Consider the following 20,427-nt stretch of genomic DNA (forward strand, 5'->3'; position numbering starts at 1 on the left):
GATGGAATTATTGGAAAGATTGGAGTTAAATTTGTTTTTATTTTTAAAAAATATTTACATTAAATTTGAAAATGATAAGAACATTAATTGGCTCTTGTTTCAGAGGCCGGCTGTACACTGCATCAGTTTTTCAGTCGATTACATCTTTTTTCGATGGGAATGGGGTTGTTTGGCGAATATAAATAGTGTATGATGTCATTTACCCATTAGGCATATTGTTTATGAACAAACATGTAGGCCTACTACATTCAGTAAATCTTACTGTTGTTTTAATCTTTATCTCACTGATAGCCTGTGTGTGTTGCAGAAGCAGGATTTTTAAGAAAAAATTGTCATGAAACAAAGGTACTGAAATCGGACCGGATGTTTCTGCTTCTTTGCATTGTTTAATCCTTACAGATATATGATAATAATCATAATATAAATCAGAACTAAAGGACTGCAAACATGATTTGTTAACTGAAGGCTGCCAATAACAGTTATGTTACATGCATACTGTTTATTTTATTAATTCATCACATTTTGTATGTTCAACCAATATTTTATTTACAGAACTGATCCAAAAGAAATGGCAGAATATCAAAGAGGTGATGATATAGGTGGATGGATTTTCAAATTTAAATGGACAATTTGGCACTAAAGGAATCTTACGGACATTCTTGATATTTGGACCTTTTAAAAAATTTATTTGTATGCGTTGAACAAATTAAAAATAAAATGTATTCTTACCTTCTGTAATATTTGCTTCATTATTGTTGGTCTTCTTTTTTTATGCCAGGGAGGTGTGCGAGGAATCCTTAGACAATATGTCTCAGGACACTTTGGATGATATGTCTGAGGACAACCTCGGATGACATGTCTGAGGACACCTTGGATGACATGTCCTAAGAATCCTCAGACAATATGTCAGCTACATATGGGATATCACCAATAATAAGAGTTGACATTGCTGTACTCGCTGGTATTCTTAATATTGTTGCAAAAAAATATAGATCTGCGTGACTGAGATATTACATGTACAGCAGCACTATCAATGGCATCCACCGCCCATGAGTGACTATCATCACTAATATAAATGGAGCTCAATGACGGAATGATATTCAATAGTGAATTTGCAGAAATGAACAAGATTTATCATGACAGGTGTAATCCAACTGTTAACATTTCGTGTGTTAACACTCCATTAGAATTAGTGTAAGTAATATTGACAGACCAACAAGAACTCACCTGCCCACTGCTTGAACAAACTGTCGCTAATACAACACCACCAACAACCACAATATCAGCGATGACAACAGAACCAGAATTTGATATTGTCTTCGCTACCCCAATAAGAGCACAAACAGGATCAAATGGATCCCAGCAGTCTTTTGAAATAGCACTAGCACAACTGCAAGTCTATAATAGTTGGCCAAATATTAGATATGTATCACTTGAGAGGTTTGCCCGCCATCAACTCACTGGTATTTGTGTAGAAGAATAAGTTCAACAAAACGCCCAAGTGGACTGTGGTAGGATTGCCAACTGGGAGTTATCAAAGTGAACAAATCAACAGTGAGTTTCAAATCAGAATTAAATCTATCACAGGCCAAGAAAAAAAATTTGCTGTAATTGGACACAAGCCAACACTGTCAGAAGCCATAGAAATTTCAATGCCAGATTACGCTGTTGATATGTACTTCAGTTCAGTTAGAACCATCCTTGGATGGCCACTCGCAGCACCACTAACACCGCCATCAATGTCACAGCCACAATGTGCTGACTTCACCATGGACAAACACCAGATTATCATAACGGTCCAGTATGATATTTTACAGAAGCACACAAGTCTATTTTATTTTTGATGAGGATATTTTAGGGGAAGCAAAGACACCACGTGCTGCTGTGGGGTTCCCCCCTTCTTTGTTAACAGTATACTACTTGCCAGGTGGCTTGCAAACCAGTGACACATTCAGCATAGGTTATTTCAACGTCATTATGGAAGAACAGCAGGCCAGCAGCGACCTACAGCAGTTGCTTTTGAGTTATGTAAATGAATATTCCAACGACCATTTACCATGGCAGATCATCTCAATGATACAACTTCTGAACCAAGTACATACTGACCTCGAGACTATTAACCAGCACATTATAGAAATAGTGATTGACCTGGGTCATACAACTACTTATTTCAGCCTGGTTTCATCATATAAACAATCATTTCTTAATAATTATGTGGTTAAAGAGGTGGAATAGCCAACATTTAAGCTACCATGGGTTTAATAGTGAAGTGCTAAAACATGCCATCAGAGACACCATCAATGAGTATCTTCCAGCGAACATCAACGCATAGAGAAAAATACCATCTCTACAGATTATTCTCAGACACAACGACATTGATCATTCAGTATGGTGTGTATCTCCAGGTATTGTCCTTATCACATTGACTTTATCACAGCACCTTGTTTGTGATGCCTTTGATGCAGTTATGCCGCAGATCTTGGAAAATCCATGCAGGTACAACCCAGATAAATTCTTTACTCATTTAACACCAAGGTTCCCCTTGGTCATGTGATTGTATCCATACCTGTTAATCCTGTTTTATTTACAATGTCATAATCCGCTGTTGTCATGGATAAATTTCAGACTGACAAATCAAAGCAGGCATTTACTTAACAGAAATGACAAACAATTAACAATAAGTATGTATGTATGAGACAGACCTATTGCTTGCGATTCGACCATGATTCCAACAAACCATCATACAATGTTTCACAAAGTAAAATAAAATTACTTTAGTAGTGTCCAGACTGCCCCAAGCCTCCGTGTGGCCTTGATCCATCATATAATGTTTCACATAGTTTATTTTTTTGCTGTCCATGATTTAATTCTTTTATTCAGAAATCAGAGCTTTCAATGTCATTATGGAACGCTTGATGTTGGATCATAAATCTCTAGTGACTTAGCACTTTAATGCAGACTCAGATTCACTAGCATCGTTAGACCATTCATGATCAAACATAAATTTCTTTAACTGTCTTACACTATCATTTTTGTTTTATATTTGCCCAACAATTCCAATGTAATATTTCCTATCACTGTTGCAAGTGGAATGAATTGCTGAATTTGTGTATCGTCGAAATTGCTAGCAATTGTCTCACTGCACCTGGACTAATTTGGATTTTCGTTCTTGTAATGTTTCAAAAATATACATTTTTTTTTCAACAATGGATTGGTCAGTAAGCTGTATACCCACACATTGTAATCACTCAATTGCAGAAATAATCGGAGAAATATTTTTGTAATTCATTATATGAAGATTATTTCTTTAAGTGATGGAACTATGGGCCACCAGCAACAGACTGTTGGACTGTTTATAGTCTCTATGGTCTATGTTCTTTGATGACTCAACACTTGTGCCACTATTCTTTGATGACAGTATCCTCTTATCTTCAAGACTCTCATCGCTGCAGTGCTACTGTTTTTTTCCATGACTCTCATCTTTACAGTACTACTGATCTTTTACATGAAAAGCACCTAATGTGTTTATTAGATACCATTTTTTTAACAGTGCTTACTGTTCTTTCTTACTCTTATCGCTGCAGAGCTTATGTTTTTTCATTACTCTCATCTTTACAGCACTAATTCTTTTATATAAACAGTGCTTAACGTGTCTATGAGATACCATAGTGCTAACTGTTCTTTCTTAGTCTCATCGCTGCAGTGCTAGTGTTTTTTTCATCACCCTCATCTTTACAGCACTACTGGACTTTTATATAAACAGTGCCTACTGTGTCTATGAGATGCCATTTTTTAACAGTGCTACTGCTTCTATGAAAGGTGATTCCATTTTTATTTTATGACCCTCATCTTTACAGTGCTAACAGCGCCTACTGTGTCAATGAGATGCCTTTTTTTAAATATTTAACAGTGCTATTGCTTCTATGAGTGAGGATATGCCATTTAACAGTGATTAATACTTTTTGAATCAGTCCTTATTCTCTATTGCACATCATTTTGCTGAAATTTATTCTCTATTGCACATCATTTTGCTGAAATTTCTATTTACATGCAATTACTGTTTAATCATAATTCACATGGAAGCTTAGTAAACAGATAAGACCTTTTAAGTAATCTGAATTGTTGTGAAAAAAAATTTTTTTACTTAAGCAAGAGGACTTTATTTTTTTGTGTTAATGTTTTGATGAAAAACTACTCATATGCAAGTGGATTAATCCTATCAAAACATGATAACCTTACTTCTATGAGAAAATGGGTTGTTAACATACATCTTGATCTAGGTCTTAAGCTGCACACCAAATTTGGTTTCAATCTAGGATGACATTCAAACGTTTTTCGTCAGAAACAAAGTTTGTGATGTACATGAAGGCCAGATGGATGGACATAAATAACACTATATATCTGTTTCAAAGAATATGGCAGGGCAAGAATAAGACACTAATGTATTTTGACTTGACAACAATTTTTCTCTTAACTATTGTTAGATATATGAAATCATATTTGAGAAGTTGAATTTAAGCATTCATAATAGACTGATGATACTGTGTGATGGCCAGGGTACAGTGTAAAGGGAAAAGCCAGTGCCAGATAACCAATACTATTTTTTTTACCTGCCCTTCAGCTGCTGCAAATTTCAGTTCCCATTCCGACTGTATCTTATTTTTTTCTTCAACTTCAGTGTTTACTACAATAAACAAAGAAATGCACTTTTTTAGTTAACTTAACAGGTCAAATATAAAATTCCAAAATACTGATAATTTTACATTGTTTGTTCAAACAATGAAATGCATTTTTTATTATCATTACAGCTGAAATATACAATTCTGCAATACTGATAATTTTACATCACTTGTTTTTATCTTCATTTTGGGGCCCTGAGTGGTCTAAAGCGCTCTCTGTTACGGATCACTGCCATCTCACCTCTGTTTGCATGGGTTCGAGTCTCGGATTCGGCCAATGTGGGTATGTGAGAAAGCTTGCCAATAGCTTCTCGTGGGTTGGTGGTTCTTTCCAGGGTTTTCTCGGGTTCTTCCTCCAAAATTAATACTGGCCACCATGTATAGCCTATCGTGTGCTGAAAATGGCGTTAAACCCAACAACAACAATCTTCATTTTAGCTATACTAAGATGTTACAGGTAAATATTTGAATAATCTTGCTATTTTATGTCCATATGCAAAATCCAATTCTACTTTGTGTAGACTGTAATTCATGGTATATGTGATTTTTGTCTTGTATAAGTTTGAAGATGGAGGTAAAAACTGGGAACTTTAAACATATTTGTCTCTATTTTCAAGAGATGACCAAATATAAAAATATACAAAATCTGTTTCAGCTCAGAGAAATATGCAGGAAATGAGAGACCAGTTCATTTCCAGTAATTGAGTCTTTTCTATAGTTTAGGACTTTCATAGACCTTTAAAAGGACTAATTTGGATCCACTTCATTATACTGTCAGTTCCTCTCACACTTTTCATTTATACAAGTAAATTGTTTGTTAACTTTTACAAAACTTGATGGTTTCGCTTCTTTTCTGTTACTTAAGTTTGTGACCATAGAGTCATAACAACATACATTTAGAAAGTGGACATAAAGGTGTGAATAGGAAGCTTACATTCTTTGGAAAGTCTTTTGTGGTCTTCTTCAGCTGAGATCTCAAGGTTCCTGAATTTTTCAGATAAATCCTGGAAGAGTACAATAAAATGTGGAGGGTAGTTCATTTTCACAAAAAATTTTGTTTGTTTATTCTGCTCTGTTAAGGACAAAGAGAATATGATTGATGGAAGCACATGTTAACAACAGGCTTAAGTGGGCCTGATATCACTGAAATGATTAATATGCATGGCTTATTGCTCATAATTAAACTCATCCAACATCTTCATGATACAGGGTGTATAAATGTATTGACCAAGTTTTATTGAAACTACACAAGAAGCACAGTTTCTAAATCTAGACAGGTAACCAGATGACCTCTTTAACACATTAACCCCTAGCGACGAGTTAACGTTGCAGGAGGTAGTAGCCTAGTGCCGAGCTCTGTAGCGTCACGGTCATGCATGATACATTAAAGTGGGTGGTATTATATAAAGGTAGATAGATGTATCTTTACAATGATACAAAATAATCGGGAATTTCTAGTTGCACTACAAAATACAGAGGGAAAACCCTCATTTTTTGGAACCGAGTTTTTTCTACTCAAAATTTGCCCATAGTTGGAATTCGATTTTGTGTCCGGATTTTAGACTTTTTGGTCTCAGATCTAAGACAAACTGGTATGAACTGCAAACAGATGAACCTTTGCAAAAAGTAGGATAAGATGGGCACTGGGAATAAAGAGTGGTCTCAATACCAAAATAATGGCTCCGTTTAGCAAAAAAAAATAAAATAAAAACAATGTTTAAAAAATCCAACTTAAACCTTTCTGCTCATGTGCAAGCCAAACAGCCAATGAAAAATGATGTTTCTAACACAATTAGGCAGTATTTTATTGAACGGTCACCTGGGGTTTGGTGTTTTCAGATCAATTCAGAAATAGCTTTCAAAATGTGTTTCCTACTCAAATTTCAGGCGAAAATGACAAGAACCTCCAGGGGTTAATTTATTAAAGGGTGCCTTTTGATGACGTCACCAAATCTGAATATTCCTTGCATATTTAATCACTTGTGCTTCGACACTGCACATAAATTAAAAATTTAGCAATTCCTTGACGATTTGTAAAAAAATTAAAAATCCTTGTTAACACAATAACCCCTAGCAACGAGTTAATGTGGCAGGGGGTAATAGCCTACTGCCGAGCTCTGTAGTGTCTTGGTCATGCAAGATAAACTAAAGTGGGTGGTATGATAAAAAAGTAGACAGATGTAGCTCTACAAAGATACCAAATAATCTGGAATTTCTAGTTGCACTACACAATAGAGGAAAAACCCTCATTTTTTGGACCTGATTTTTTTCTAACCAAAATTTGTCCATGGTCAGAATTCGATTTTGTGTTCGGATTTTAGACTTTTTGGTCTCAGATCTAAGGCAAACTGGTATGAACTGCAAACAGACATATGAACCTTTGTACGTACAAAATCTTCTGCTACCCAATGTGTCAACTTGTTGCTAGAACAGGAATCTTACCAAACTGCCTGGCTTATAATCTGTTTACAGATTCTGTAATATTTCCACATAAACATGACATAAACACATTACATCCTATTCATTCTTGTTTAACTTCCACATACACTGCTCCCTTGATAACTCGCGCCCGGATAACTCGCGATCCCACTTATAACGCGGTGTCCGTCTTGGCTCCCGATTTTTTCCAGACAAAATGTATTTAAAATATCTTTAAAATATGCTGAACATGAAAAAGATTACGATAAGAATTGATAAATTAAACCTTGATACACTGCTCGTTTTATCATCGAAAATGGTGATTAATGCGCGTAAAAATATAATCCATATTTTGCAATTTGCAAGTTCTAGAGAAGAATTAATTTCAGAGATCTCGAAAACGCTTAATTACGCGTATTTGGACGCCAATTTTTGATCTGGGACGCAGAAAATCACTGAGGCGGGAGTCCTCCGTACGCATGTAATAGGTGCGCGGGAAAATTCAAAGATTTGCCGGTCCTGTTTCAGCCACCTGCTTTGTGGGAAAATGTGTTGATCAGTTTGCTGTGCTGATATTTACAATGACAGAATTCAGTGACTGAAAGACTCTTTGATGTACTGTTGCTATTTCATAAGAGTACATTAAAAAAAAAAGAACATGATGCAACAGCTAGGCGGCTAGTTCAAAGGCTTTGACTTGACGGCAGAGTGAGAAAATATACTGATATTTAGTGATTGAATTCAGAGGCAGAAAGACCCAGTTTTAAAATCCTAGCAAGACCTCTGTTTAAAGATATCATACATTATGTAAGTTTTTAGGATAAATAGTTGTCATTATACTGTAAATAAACAGTCTGGTGAAATAGCGATCAATGAAAACTTCTGGTAAATGTTAACAGGTGGCAACAGAGAATGAAATAAACACCAATTAAACGACTTCCTGAATGAAAGTCACGTTCTAATCCTTTAATTCCGTTTCAGTGTAAACATTATAATCACAACATAGTCTGTTCATTGAAAACATTAAAAGAGTCAATCGACCGTCACATCAAAACCCGTGAGTACTTCGTGAGAACCTAATTACATGTACATGCCGGCTTTGTTTTGATCAACAACTTGGGGAAGTGTTTGTTGCATTAAAGAAACTAAATCGATTACAAGAGACCTCGGGTGCTGGATTAAGGGTCTTGGAGCTGCCTTTGACGTAAAGCAAAACAGTAACAGAGACAACGACTACGATAGTGACTTCGAGTGTTTCAGTGAAACTGATGTCATTAATGCCGAGGCTGTTTGGGAGAAATTAGTACAGACTCATGGTCCTGAGATGGGCGTTTCTTTTGATGGAGGAGTGGATTTGTGCTGACAATGATTGCCCTACTGCCGAATACATGTCAGATGAAACTATAATTATTTCTATAGCGAACAAATTTGCAGCAGAAGACGATTCTAACTGGAGTAACACAAGTGTTGAAAGCGATGCAGACACAGATGTTGCACCCCCACCCCTCTGTACAGGAAGCAAATATTTTGATATTGCCATAAGGTGGCTGGAGACCCAAAATGTTGACTACGTAAAGCTCATGCAGTTGAGAAATCTGAGGGATTTTGCTCGGCGGCAGAGAAACCAAGGAGTAACACACACACACAAAATTAACTGATTTTTTCAAAAAGTGAATTGATATTTGTCAAGCGTGGCACAAACGGCAAGTATTAACTTGTTCTAATTTACGTTGTTTTAAATTTGTAGACCAATTAAATATGTCAGTACTGATTGACTCTTGTTTCTTTTTGTTTTCCATTTTACTTCTATCGCATTCAAATCTATCTCTCTATCGTTCGATCGACGCTGTTTCTCGAAAAGAGTCGATCTTTTGTGTATAAAAAACTTCTAATTGGCTCAAACAATAAAACTAGAATGTATACAATTCAGCATAAAACTTAGTGATGTAGTACACAATGTGTGAAGTGGTACACATGTTCAGCGAACGGAAACCACGTGGAATAATGTTTTCGATGATCGCCTCAATATACTGTAATTTATCCTGAAATTTTTAATGTTGTCCTATGAGAAAATAATAAAGTACACCGTTATGAAGAGATATTTATTAACAGTTAATCTCAGAACGATTATAAAGTGAGTATTCAACAGTATAATCTGCCTACCCCCCCCATTTTTCCGTTATGTCGTCAATCACTTTATTGGTTTTGGGCTTATTTTATAGGTCCCTCGATAACTCGCCCCTCGCTTATAGTGCGGTCAATGTTTCTGGACCCCGATGTGCGCGAGTTATCGAGGGAGTGGTGTAATAGGATATTTTTTTATACAATGTTGAACTTTACTAAAAAAAATGTACATGATTGGTTTAGTTTGCTTAATATCTCTAGCCATTTATTGGCACTGTTACGGTGAGTTTTGTACAATTAGCTATAATCCTCAGATAATTAATCGACTTAAATGCTGACAGAAACAGTCAAAATTAATGCATTTCTTTTCCATTGCCTGTTGGATAAACATTACATCTTTTCAAAGCTGTGCTCAGAATAGGCCGATATATCCCTAGTCATGGAAACACAGGGGTGGTATCCCATGTGTCCAAAATTAATATTATTTTGAACAGAATATACTAGTGACAACTGCAGTTATAACTTGATCTTTGTGCAAAAAGAACAATTATTAAACTATATGAAAATTGGAGATGGTTTTATCACAGGATACTGCATTTATAGTATAAAAATTTGTTAACTTTATTCTTAAATAATAATAATAATAATAATAATAATAATAATAACAATAATAATAATAATAATTTAATTTAAGGAGGGTGACACAACTCTAGTTGCAGGGAAAAAAACATTCTTGTGGACCTCTATTTATTCACTTAGTACACAGTTGCATACACAGTAAAGATAAACTATAAAGCATTAATAATAAGCTTCATTTAAATATGGAAATAATAAACTGAAAATTTTGTAATAAGATTCTCCAACTAGGTACACTGTGTGTATACAGTACAAAAACAGCAAGACAACAGAGTGGAAGATCTGAGAATATATAATTTAAGTTGTAATGTATTTGTCAAAAGAACAGGTTCTGCTTTTCATCTATTCAATTAGATTATAACTAAATGCATTTATATTTCTACTTTCTCTAATTTCCTATGGGATTCTGTTCCAAATTTGTGTCCTTGAATAGTGAAAACATTTCTTGATGAGTTTTTTATTTGGTTTTTTAATGGAAAGATAGATGAAATAGATCTTAAATTAGGAGTGTCACCTTGTTTTCTTTCAAGTAATAGTTCATTATAATGAAGAACCACATTGTTTGAATCTTTGTACAGAAATCTAGCCTGTCTCAACAAAACTGTTAACATTTCAGTATCATTTCATTGCATTTAGGATGTTTTCAGAATTATCTCAGATGTGTCAGCATGTTCTTTTTCAGAAGCAAAATAATTTGAAAATAATCTTCTCAGACACATTTCCTCAAATACCATGACTGTAGTCTAGGTATGGTTGTATATAACTCTGTAATATATTAACCTGTGTTTAGTTGATGTGGCATTGCCTTACTTAATTATCACACACATAAATTAACTTTATGACAAATGATTTGCATACGTTCATTCCATTGCATATTGTTGTCAAGCATCACACCAAGAATTTTGTCTAGCATAACCATTTATACACTTTCTTTTTGTTGGTAAGTAATCATTAATACTTTAGTCTTGTCTGTGTTTATTTTCATGCCATTTTCCTAACACTAGGAATCTATTTTAATGGGTGAAGTTTAAGGACATCACCAAATTTGAATATTCCTTGTGTATTTAATCATTTGTGCATCAACAGTTCACATAATTTACAAAATTAACCATTCCCTGACAATTTGTAAGAAATTTACAAAACCCTTGTTAACTCATTAACACCTGGCACCACGTTTGTGCATCAGGAGATAGTACCCAACTTCTGAGCTCTTAAGTGTCAAGGTCATTTAAGATACACCAAATGGGTGGTATTGCAGAAAGGTAGACAGACATAGCTCTACACAGATAGCAAATAATCTGGATTTTCTACTCACATTACAAAATAGAGAGGGAATCAGATTTTGTGTCTGGATTTTATGAATTTTTGCCAGATTTCAAAGGCAAACTGGTCTGAACTGGACACAGACAGGTGAACCTTTGCAAAAAGAAGGTAAGTTAGGGATTTCAAGTAAAATATGGCCAGGATACGAAAATGATAGCTCCAATAAGCAAAAACGGAAAAGAGAACAACATAAAGAACTCAAACTTTTACCCTTTTGCATATGCGTGAACAAAATAGCCAATGAAAAACGTTTCTAACACAACTAGGCACCAGGCCAAGCAAAAATCACTTAGATGCCAATTTTTGGGTATGTATTTAGAAGAAGGCTCCAAAATGTTTTCCATACTCCTATTTCAAGCGAAAATGACACAAATTTCCAGGGGTTAATTTGTTAAATAAACCTAACAGAAGGAAGATCTCGAGTCTGATTTTAGCTGTTTGGAATCTTATAGAGTGATGTAATCTGCATATAGGTAAGATGATGAAATATATTTGCCTAATTTTGTATATTTGGCAGATCATTTATGAAAATAGCATTCCACATGTAATTGTTTCTTGTTTATAAAAAAGAAACAAACTGCCATTTATTTTGACAAACTCTTTTCTAGTTGTTAGATATGATGTAAACCAATTAAATGTTGAATTGTCATATTGACAAAGGTTCAATTTGTTGATAAGAATATTATGATCAACAAGGTCAAAAGCTCTTCTAAGATCAACTTGTATGGATCTAATTTCCATCAATCTAAGGCAGTAGTCCATCTATCTTTCATAGAGTCGAAGGCTGTCTCACAGGCGTGGTTTTCTCTCAACCCAAGACATGTTTTGGTAAGTGAAGTTAAGGGTTATTTATATCGAACAATTGCCATGAATATGTTTCTCAAGTAGTTTTGACACAGTGGGTAAGATAGATATGGGTCTCTAGTTACTGACATCTGTGCTCCATGACTTGTGAATGTGGTAACTTCTGCAAATTTCCATATCTAGTGAAACAATGATATGGATAGGCTTAGCCTACATATGTTAAGTTATGCTTTAAAATATATTTGCAGTAGCCATCAGGAGACATGGTCCAATATTATCGAGGCTTGTTGAATTCACTGTTCAATATTTGGCAAATATTTTATAACGTTTTCATTTGATAATGAAGAAATGAACAAAATTGGTGTCTGCTAATTTTTCTGAACAGAAATGTCTTATTTCATCATGATTGAGTTTACGAGTTCTTAATTCCCAAAGCTATAAGGAAAAAAATTTCAACGAATGAATTTGCTATTTTAATATCTTCATCAATAAAATGGCCTTCCTAGCTAAATTGTTGGACTTTAAAAGACATCGTGTTCATCCATTACAAACTTTCCACACTGAATTCTTATTGCAATTAATTACTAAAGATCAATGATTATAAGTCTTTTTGCCCCATTGATCATTTTAGTTACTTTATTCCTCGTTGTTTTGTAATGTACTTGTTGATTTAAAATAATCATCAGCTTTCATGTCATCTAAAATGTAATGAGTTAACCATTAAAGCTGGAAGTCCTTTTTAACTCTATGTGTTGTCAAAGGTACATGTATATGTTTATTTATCAATCGCAAACAAAGTTGGGTCAATATATGAAGAACAATGCTTAAATGACATACCTAATATGTTATGATTTTGAGTTTTTGTATTTTAAAGCTGTTTTTATTCCAGATTTTCTGGTTAGGAAAATGGGGAAGTGATCACTAAGGCCTATCCAAGGAATGTATATTTTTGTCTCATTTTCTTCCATATTTGTATCATTATGATCCATTAGAGTTTTTGAGTGTTGGTTGGTCATCTAAATGGGTTTGAAATGGTTTCTATGAAATTCATCAAATTTCTGTTAATCTGATTATTCGCAAGATGCCTATGACTTTTGCATAGGGGACCTATAGACAAAGGCCAGTTGAAATGGCTTTATATTTGATTGACTTATTTGGATCCATATTGCATATTGCTTCAATTTCATCTGATACTAGATCATTTCTCCTGTCAACTGATAAACCACTTTTTACATAAACAATAATGCCTCCACCCCTGATTGCTGTCATGTCTGATTGGTGTGCCAATAACCATTAACAAATAAGTCATTTGCATGGCTATCATTTTACTTTGTTTTTGTGTGTGGTCTTGTCATTAACTCATTCGGCACCAATCCCACCTGTAGGCGTGATGAGGCTGTACCCTATTTCCGAGCTCTGCAGCATCAAGGTCATTTAAGATACACCAAAGTGGGTGGTATCACAAAAAAGCGGACAGATACAGCTCTACAATGATACCAAAAATTCTGGAAGTTCAAGTTACATTACAAAATACAGAGGGAAAAACCTAATTTTTTGGACACCTTTTTTTTTTTCCCACCCAAAATTCGCTCGTGGTCGGGATACGATTTTGTGTTCATATTTGAGACCTTTTGGCCTCAGACCTAACGCAGAACGGTCTGCAAAAACTAGGATAAGGTGGGCATTTGGAATAAAGGGTGGTCTACATATGAAAATGATGGGTCTATTAACCGATTTGGCCTCGATCCCGACTGTAGGCATGATGAGGCTGTACCCTATTTCCGAGCTCTGCAGCATCAAGGTCATTTAAGATACTCCAGCATAGTTGGTATTTAAAAAAAGCAGAAAAATATAGCTCTAAAATGATACCAAATAATCTGAAAGTTCTAGTTGCAATACAAAATACAGAGGAAAAAACCTCATTTTTTGGACCCATTTTTTTTTCACCCAAAATTCGCTCGAGGTTGGAATGCGATTTTGTGTCCGGAGTTTAGACCTTTTGGCCTCATATCTAAGGCAGACTGGTCTTAACTGCACACAGACAGGTGATTCTTTGCAAAAACTAGGATAAGGTGGGCTTTTGGAATAAACTGCGGTCTCCATACGAAAATGATGGGTCAATTAAGCAAAAAAACAACAACAAAAAAACAAAACAACTTTTACCCTTCTGCTCATGCGCAAGCAAAATAACCAATGGAAAATGATGTTTCTAATACAACTAGGCATTAGTCTCATGGACAATCTGTTGAAAGCCGATGTATTACAATGTATTCAGAAATAGCCCCCCAAATGTCTTTCCTACGCACATTTCAGGCAAAAATGACAAAAACCTCTGGGGCCGAATGAGTTAATGGGAGTATTTTGGTGACATTACCAAATCTTAATATTACTTATTTATTTCATCATTTGTGCATCAGTATTGCACATAAGTTACAAAAAGAGCCATTCTTTGACAATTTCTAAGAAATGTCCATAAACATGAATAAGCAAAAATAAAAAATAAAAAAAATAAAAAATAAAAAATAAAATAAATATAGTTTTTTTAATTTTATTTTACCCTTCTGCTCATGCGCAAGCAAAATAACCAATGGAAAACAATGTTACTAATATAACTAGTCATTAGTCTCATGGTAATCTGTTGAAAGCTGATGTATTATGATGTATTAATAAAAATAAAAAAAATGTCTTTCCTACTCGCATTTCAGGCGAAAACAACAAAAACCTCTGGGGCCAAATGAGTTAATCATGGTTAAATGCATTATTCTGGTCTGAATTTGTTTTGGTTATTTCTTCAACTAATAAAGTCTCTAAAGGAAATGAAGTTAGCTGAATGCTGTATCTGGTTTGAAATGAAAGATATGTATCATACCATTAAGAAATTATGACAAATATTATAATATTCCATGTTCATTACTTTAACAGAAAGCATGGAACATGTGATGCAGAAATGATCCCTGCATGGACTAACACTATCAGCTCATTGCTCAAGAAATTTATTTCAAAAACAGCCACAGTAAAAAAGACAGCAATTAAAGTATATTTCAGTCCTGTAGCAACCCAAACCTGTCTTCCACATCCTGATATACCTTGTGTATTCACATGAGATAAAAAAATTCTTTCCCCCACAAGTATCACAAGAACATTAATGTTTGAAAACAAAATACCAGTCAGTAAAAAACAGACATGACATGCTTGCTGAATAATATTCAGATATTAAGGTGAAGGCTGAATTGCTTGGGGAAAAAAACAGAGAACACAATAAAATGTGACCTGAGAAAATTATCATGTCATCTTGTCCTTGAAGAGGAAAACAGTAAGCTGAAGGATAAAGTGAAGCATCTGAATAAAGACAAAAATAATCTACTGTCAGAAATAACTGAAATAAAATATGGTTCTGCTGATATTGATCCTGAAATCCTCTTGTCAATAATGAAAGATATTAAAAACGTGAACATTTAAACTCTGAAATACGGTTCATACAGAATTCTGAATGATAAATTCCAAGACTTTTCCCAAACCTTCAGAGACCTCAAACATAGATTTCCAAGACCTATTTTGACTAACATTTTGTACACAAGTTTTGTTATATGAGAAAACAATGAATGCAAAATACAACAAAATTGTTTGATGACAAAATTCAGACTATAATTAATTTCCTAAAATTGCTTTATAATGATCTGGAAGATAGGTTAACAGTCACTGTTATTTCAGACATATGTAACTTATGCATCAGATTTAATACAAATTAAATTGTTCTCTTAACAGACATCAGCACTGCTTTAAATGCATTATTATAGTTGCTGTATTTTCTCTTCATTCATCTTGGAATGAGAAGCTGCTGCTGTCATCTTTTCTTCTGCTATTCTCCTAGTAAGAGCATTTGACTCTGTGACAAGCACAATGGGTCCTTTTAACTCTATTTCTTATGCCTTCTGAACTGAGGAAGTATGTAGGCTGACACTGCCAGCTTAGAGATGCAGCTTTTTGGCTTTAAGTTCTTTCACTTCATCCATGGCTAACTCCTGTTTCTTTCCTTTTCTGATTTTCTCCTCATGGTCCTCCTCTGCTTTTATCTTATCCAGATTGGCATGGTACTTATATCTTGCTGGGGAGACATATGTCATAATATCAATGCTAATGTTGATTTCCAAGATCCAACTGCTTTTCTCATTGTGTCAATGATTAGCCTTTGACCTCCAAGACTTTCTCTGCTGAGGTTCTCAACAGATACCTGTTTGTTGACAGAAAATCCTCTCTCCAATGTTGGCTGCGCATGTGACAACAACATTTTCTGGAGAACATTACAAAGTTCAACATATTCCTTTCTTTTGTAAAGGACAGAATAAAACACGTCATCAAGGCTGTCGTCTGTTCCATTGAAGCAATTAAATGGATGATTGTCCAAGTGGATAACTTTATTCACTAATTTTCCATACTGAGTCAATACTAAATCACATCGAAACTCTACTTCTCTTCCTGCCTAACACATAAGTCTGAGGACCCAACAGAGTTTTGCTTGTCCCTTTTTCTTATCTAACTCTTGATTGCATAACTCTATGATCAGCCCAGGACATGTTTTTCACCAAGGGATATTTCAGAGGTGATTTCTCAAACAGCTTCTTCACCACTGCAATCATAAAGTCTCTGCACGCTGTTCTGAATGCAAATCTATTCCAGTCTGAAGCTCCTGCCTTTAGCAATGTTTGTAAAACTGAAAAGCAAACATTAACTTTTCCTGCATCAAGAAAATTCTCTTTCTTATCAAACCTGATGCTCACAAATGCTGTTACAGACTTTGCCTTGGACATGATTTCAGGTTTCAAGTAATGTGACATGAGGTCTTTCACTAAAACTCCCAGGTCTGTGACAAGGAATGGAAGCATAGGTTAATCCATTTGGTAAGCCTCCAAAAAGGGTTGTACGATTATGGCAATAGTTACAAAGAATTGCAGCTTAGCTTTAATCAAAGGATCCCCAACAGCATCAAGAACATAAAGGACTTGCAGACTGGTACTGTTATCTTTTTATTCTTCAATTCTGAACAAAAGTCAACGAGATGAGGCAAAAGAAAAATGACCCTCTCCACTGGTTCAACATTCTCAAGCCATCTGAAAGAAAGAAAATCATATTTGGTTAGATTAAAACAGAAAAGAATTAAAATATACTAACTGAAATAAAACAAAATATAAAAACAATTAAGGTAGCAATGAGAACTTGAATTTTGTTTCAATACCAAGTAAGTTTAACAAACTTTCTGAAATGAAGTGAATTAAAAAGTAAAATTGTTTAAATAGACATCTAGTAAACCAAACAAAAATTAGTACCTGTGTTTACAATAATTCAGTGGAAATACAGTTGATCCTCTAATGTCCCTGAAATCTTGTCTTCTTGCTGGTGAATCATGGTATATTTGGTACACACTGATCAGAAGAGTTTCCAAATCCCATGGTACTTCTGCACAGCCACTGCAAAATGCATTATGCATAACATGAAGTCCACAGCTACCAACTTCTAACATTTTCAAGGGTGTTGAAAGTGAAATATGAGACTGCAACAAGTCATACAATTTCCAATTAGCTGCTGGTCCATCCATTGACAGCTGTAGAAGACCCTTATACCCTAGGTCAGACAAAATGGGCTGAAACTTGTCCAACAGATCTTCAGCAAGAGCATGACCAAGAAATTGAGAAGTGATATAATATGTGCTGATTTTGTTGCAGTCCCATATCCGTACATGCAAGTCCATTTGCTTCTCCTGCAAATCTTTGTTCAGAGTCTCATCAAACAGAAGGACATGCAAGTTGGCCTCTCTCAATTTTGTCAACAACTGACCAGCAAAATAAGGTACTATTCCAAACACACCAAGATAGGCTGCCTTGCTTTCACTGGATGAAAACTGTTAAGCAATCGTTCTGTTAGGAAACATTGCTTTGAAAATATTGATGATGCCCTTGCACGAGTTCAGGCTGTAGTGGCTGTGAATATATTTCATTGTCCAGAGAACTTCAGCCCGTAGTACTTCAGATTTAGTGTAAAAAGTATTTAAACTAGTCTTTAATGTAGAAGTTGCATGAGCTGATCTGGTAGGCTGTTGCTGGAGCTGATTTGGTTGCTTTGTACTCATCATGCCATCTGCTGCTGGCTGTGAAAGTATCCACTTACTTGTGCAACTTGCTTTGCAGAACTTTTATTTTGTTGGTGCTTATATCCTAGAAACAAAACAAAAGTAATTACAATGGCTAGACTATCAAGTATCAGCCAAGAATTTTATCAGAAGTCAGTAGTGATGATGCATTATCAAATCAATTATATCACTTAGTTTACTGAATTTATTAAAATGGATGTTCAACCTTCATTTCTACATTAAAAAACAAGGAACATTATTATGTAGAACAAGCTTTTCAAACATGATATTTTTTTTCCTCAAACATGTTCAATAAACCGACAGTGTAAGTAAATTTAAACAGGCCCTCTTTTCAATTTGCCATGTCTCCAAAACCACCAAATTAAACAATATCTTTTATACCGCACAAGTTATGAGTTATCGCTATTTTGCCCAAAACTACCAATAGCTTATACTTCTGCATCTTTGTTCCACTAAATGAAAAGTGTGTAGTTTATGTGTACTAATTTGCATCTTACCTTTGGCATGACTTGTAAGGGCTCCTTCTCCCATCAAAGCCAAGTTGATCTCCTTTTTACACAATGTACAAAACACCATTCGTTTACATGTTTTATCCTTTTCAGCCATTCCTTGTATTTCTCTCTTTCAAGCCAGATATTGTTGAAAGAGCAAATCCTGGCATTTTTAAACACAAGGTGAAACAAAAGTGAAGACGTTTTGACTGAACAAATTTTTAATCCTCAAGCGTGTGTTACTTTCACAGACTTTCTGCATAGGGTGAGCACTTGTTCAATGTAACCAAAATTAAACTGGCTGAACAGTCGTGTTATAAAAAATAATCATGAATTAGTGTAATGAACATTTCGATTGGAAAAAGGTGATGGACTCATCCAATCAAACTGAATGATTTGTCAAAAGAAAGAAGCCAGGAAAGACGACTACATCCGAATCTAACAACCTTAGGCAATTTTATTTGTGATTATAATAATAATAATAACAAGGACTTTGTAAAACACCTAATCTTTAAAAGCTCTAAGCGTATTACAGTGTTAGTTAACACCTAAAAACATATATAATGATAAGATTACAAAAAACAAACATCATGAAATAAGAAGAAAAAAAACCCCTCCTTAAAATAGTTATGCTGCTGACTTCCTTTGATGAAGGGTGCATTGTTTTTATTGAAGACTGTAGCAAGCTTGCTTTGATGAAGAGTGCATGCATTATTGAAGTCACTGCCAAAGCCAACTTTGGATGGCCAAACAAATGCTTGTTATTATTGCAGTGGCAATGAAACTGAATGGGTTATCAAAAGAAAGAAACCAGGAAAACTCGATTACATCCAAATCTAACAACTTTGGAAAATTATATTTGTGATTCCAGAAAGAAATTAAAACGTTTGGGTTTATTAAAATTTTCAAGACTTTTAAAGACCTCAGGGTAATCTGCTCGATTTCCACAAATGTTCAAGGCCTTGAAAATGCTACTTCATTTTTTCCAAACTGTCATAGACCACCAAAGACTGTACAAACCCTGTGAAAAGTGCAGGAATAATACCAAGGAAATGGAAACCCCCCAACGAGTTCACTGCTGTTGATGATCTACTTAAGTCTTTCATAGAAGACTCAAATGATCAACAGTAGTATGGACAAATTTGTGAAGAATGGAACCATGTTGAAAGCTATTAACTGTACAATAGCAAAAAGAACAGCATCTTTATTTCAAAGTGTTCTGTCGATAGAGATCATACAACTGATTCTTGAAGATAAGTTCAGGTCAAAAAAATGTTGTCAATGATGAGAGTATCACTATTCTAATATTAGCAATGAAATTCTTGGCTCTTCCAATACCAGGGATTCTTCTCACTAAAAAAGAAAACATGCAACCCAAAACAACTGGAAATTTCAATGAAACAAACACTGCAGATTGGGACTTGATCATTAAATATGTGAGTGAAAGAGGTCTTAAACCCTGGGTCAAAGTCAAGTCAATACCTGGGGTGGGAACCGTTCATATGCTTGATGTGATCAGAGAAACAGATAGTTCTCAATTCGATAACAATATCATCAGTGTTGGCAGAAATGATGTTAACAACAACACTGAAATTGAACAAATAGAAGACAATTTTTACCATATTCTGAATAACATCTAATTGGACAACCCAGCTTGTAAGGTATTCATTTGCAGTGTCTCCAAGAATCAACACTGATATTTGAAACCTGAATGCCTTAATAGAGCAACTATGCAATGAATGGGATCACAAATGGATTTACATTCAAATGCATTGTTACAAATTCTGGCCTAGTGCTTAAACACCTC

The 20,427-nt window shown here is 34.8% G+C and overlaps 1 protein-coding gene across 1 annotated transcript in view; it reads right to left on the bottom strand.

Annotated features, from left to right (window-relative positions):
- Positions 1-20,427, bottom strand: part of LOC149796474 (uncharacterized) — a 294,892-nt gene that overhangs the window by 182,440 nt on the left and 92,025 nt on the right. The window contains exons 9-10 of the mRNA XM_089961179.1: positions 5,614-5,683; positions 4,611-4,684 (exon numbers count right to left, since the gene is read on the bottom strand). Coding sequence (XP_089817305.1) covers positions 4,611-4,684; positions 5,614-5,683 — 144 coding nt within the window. The remainder of the gene's footprint in view (positions 1-4,610; positions 4,685-5,613; positions 5,684-20,427) is intronic.

The sequence above is a fragment of the Sinohyriopsis cumingii genome, chromosome 6, assembly GCF_028554795.1.
Source record: "Sinohyriopsis cumingii isolate HCF-2022 chromosome 6, ASM2855479v2, whole genome shotgun sequence".
NCBI classification, from domain to species: domain Eukaryota; kingdom Metazoa; phylum Mollusca; class Bivalvia; order Unionida; family Unionidae; genus Sinohyriopsis; species Sinohyriopsis cumingii.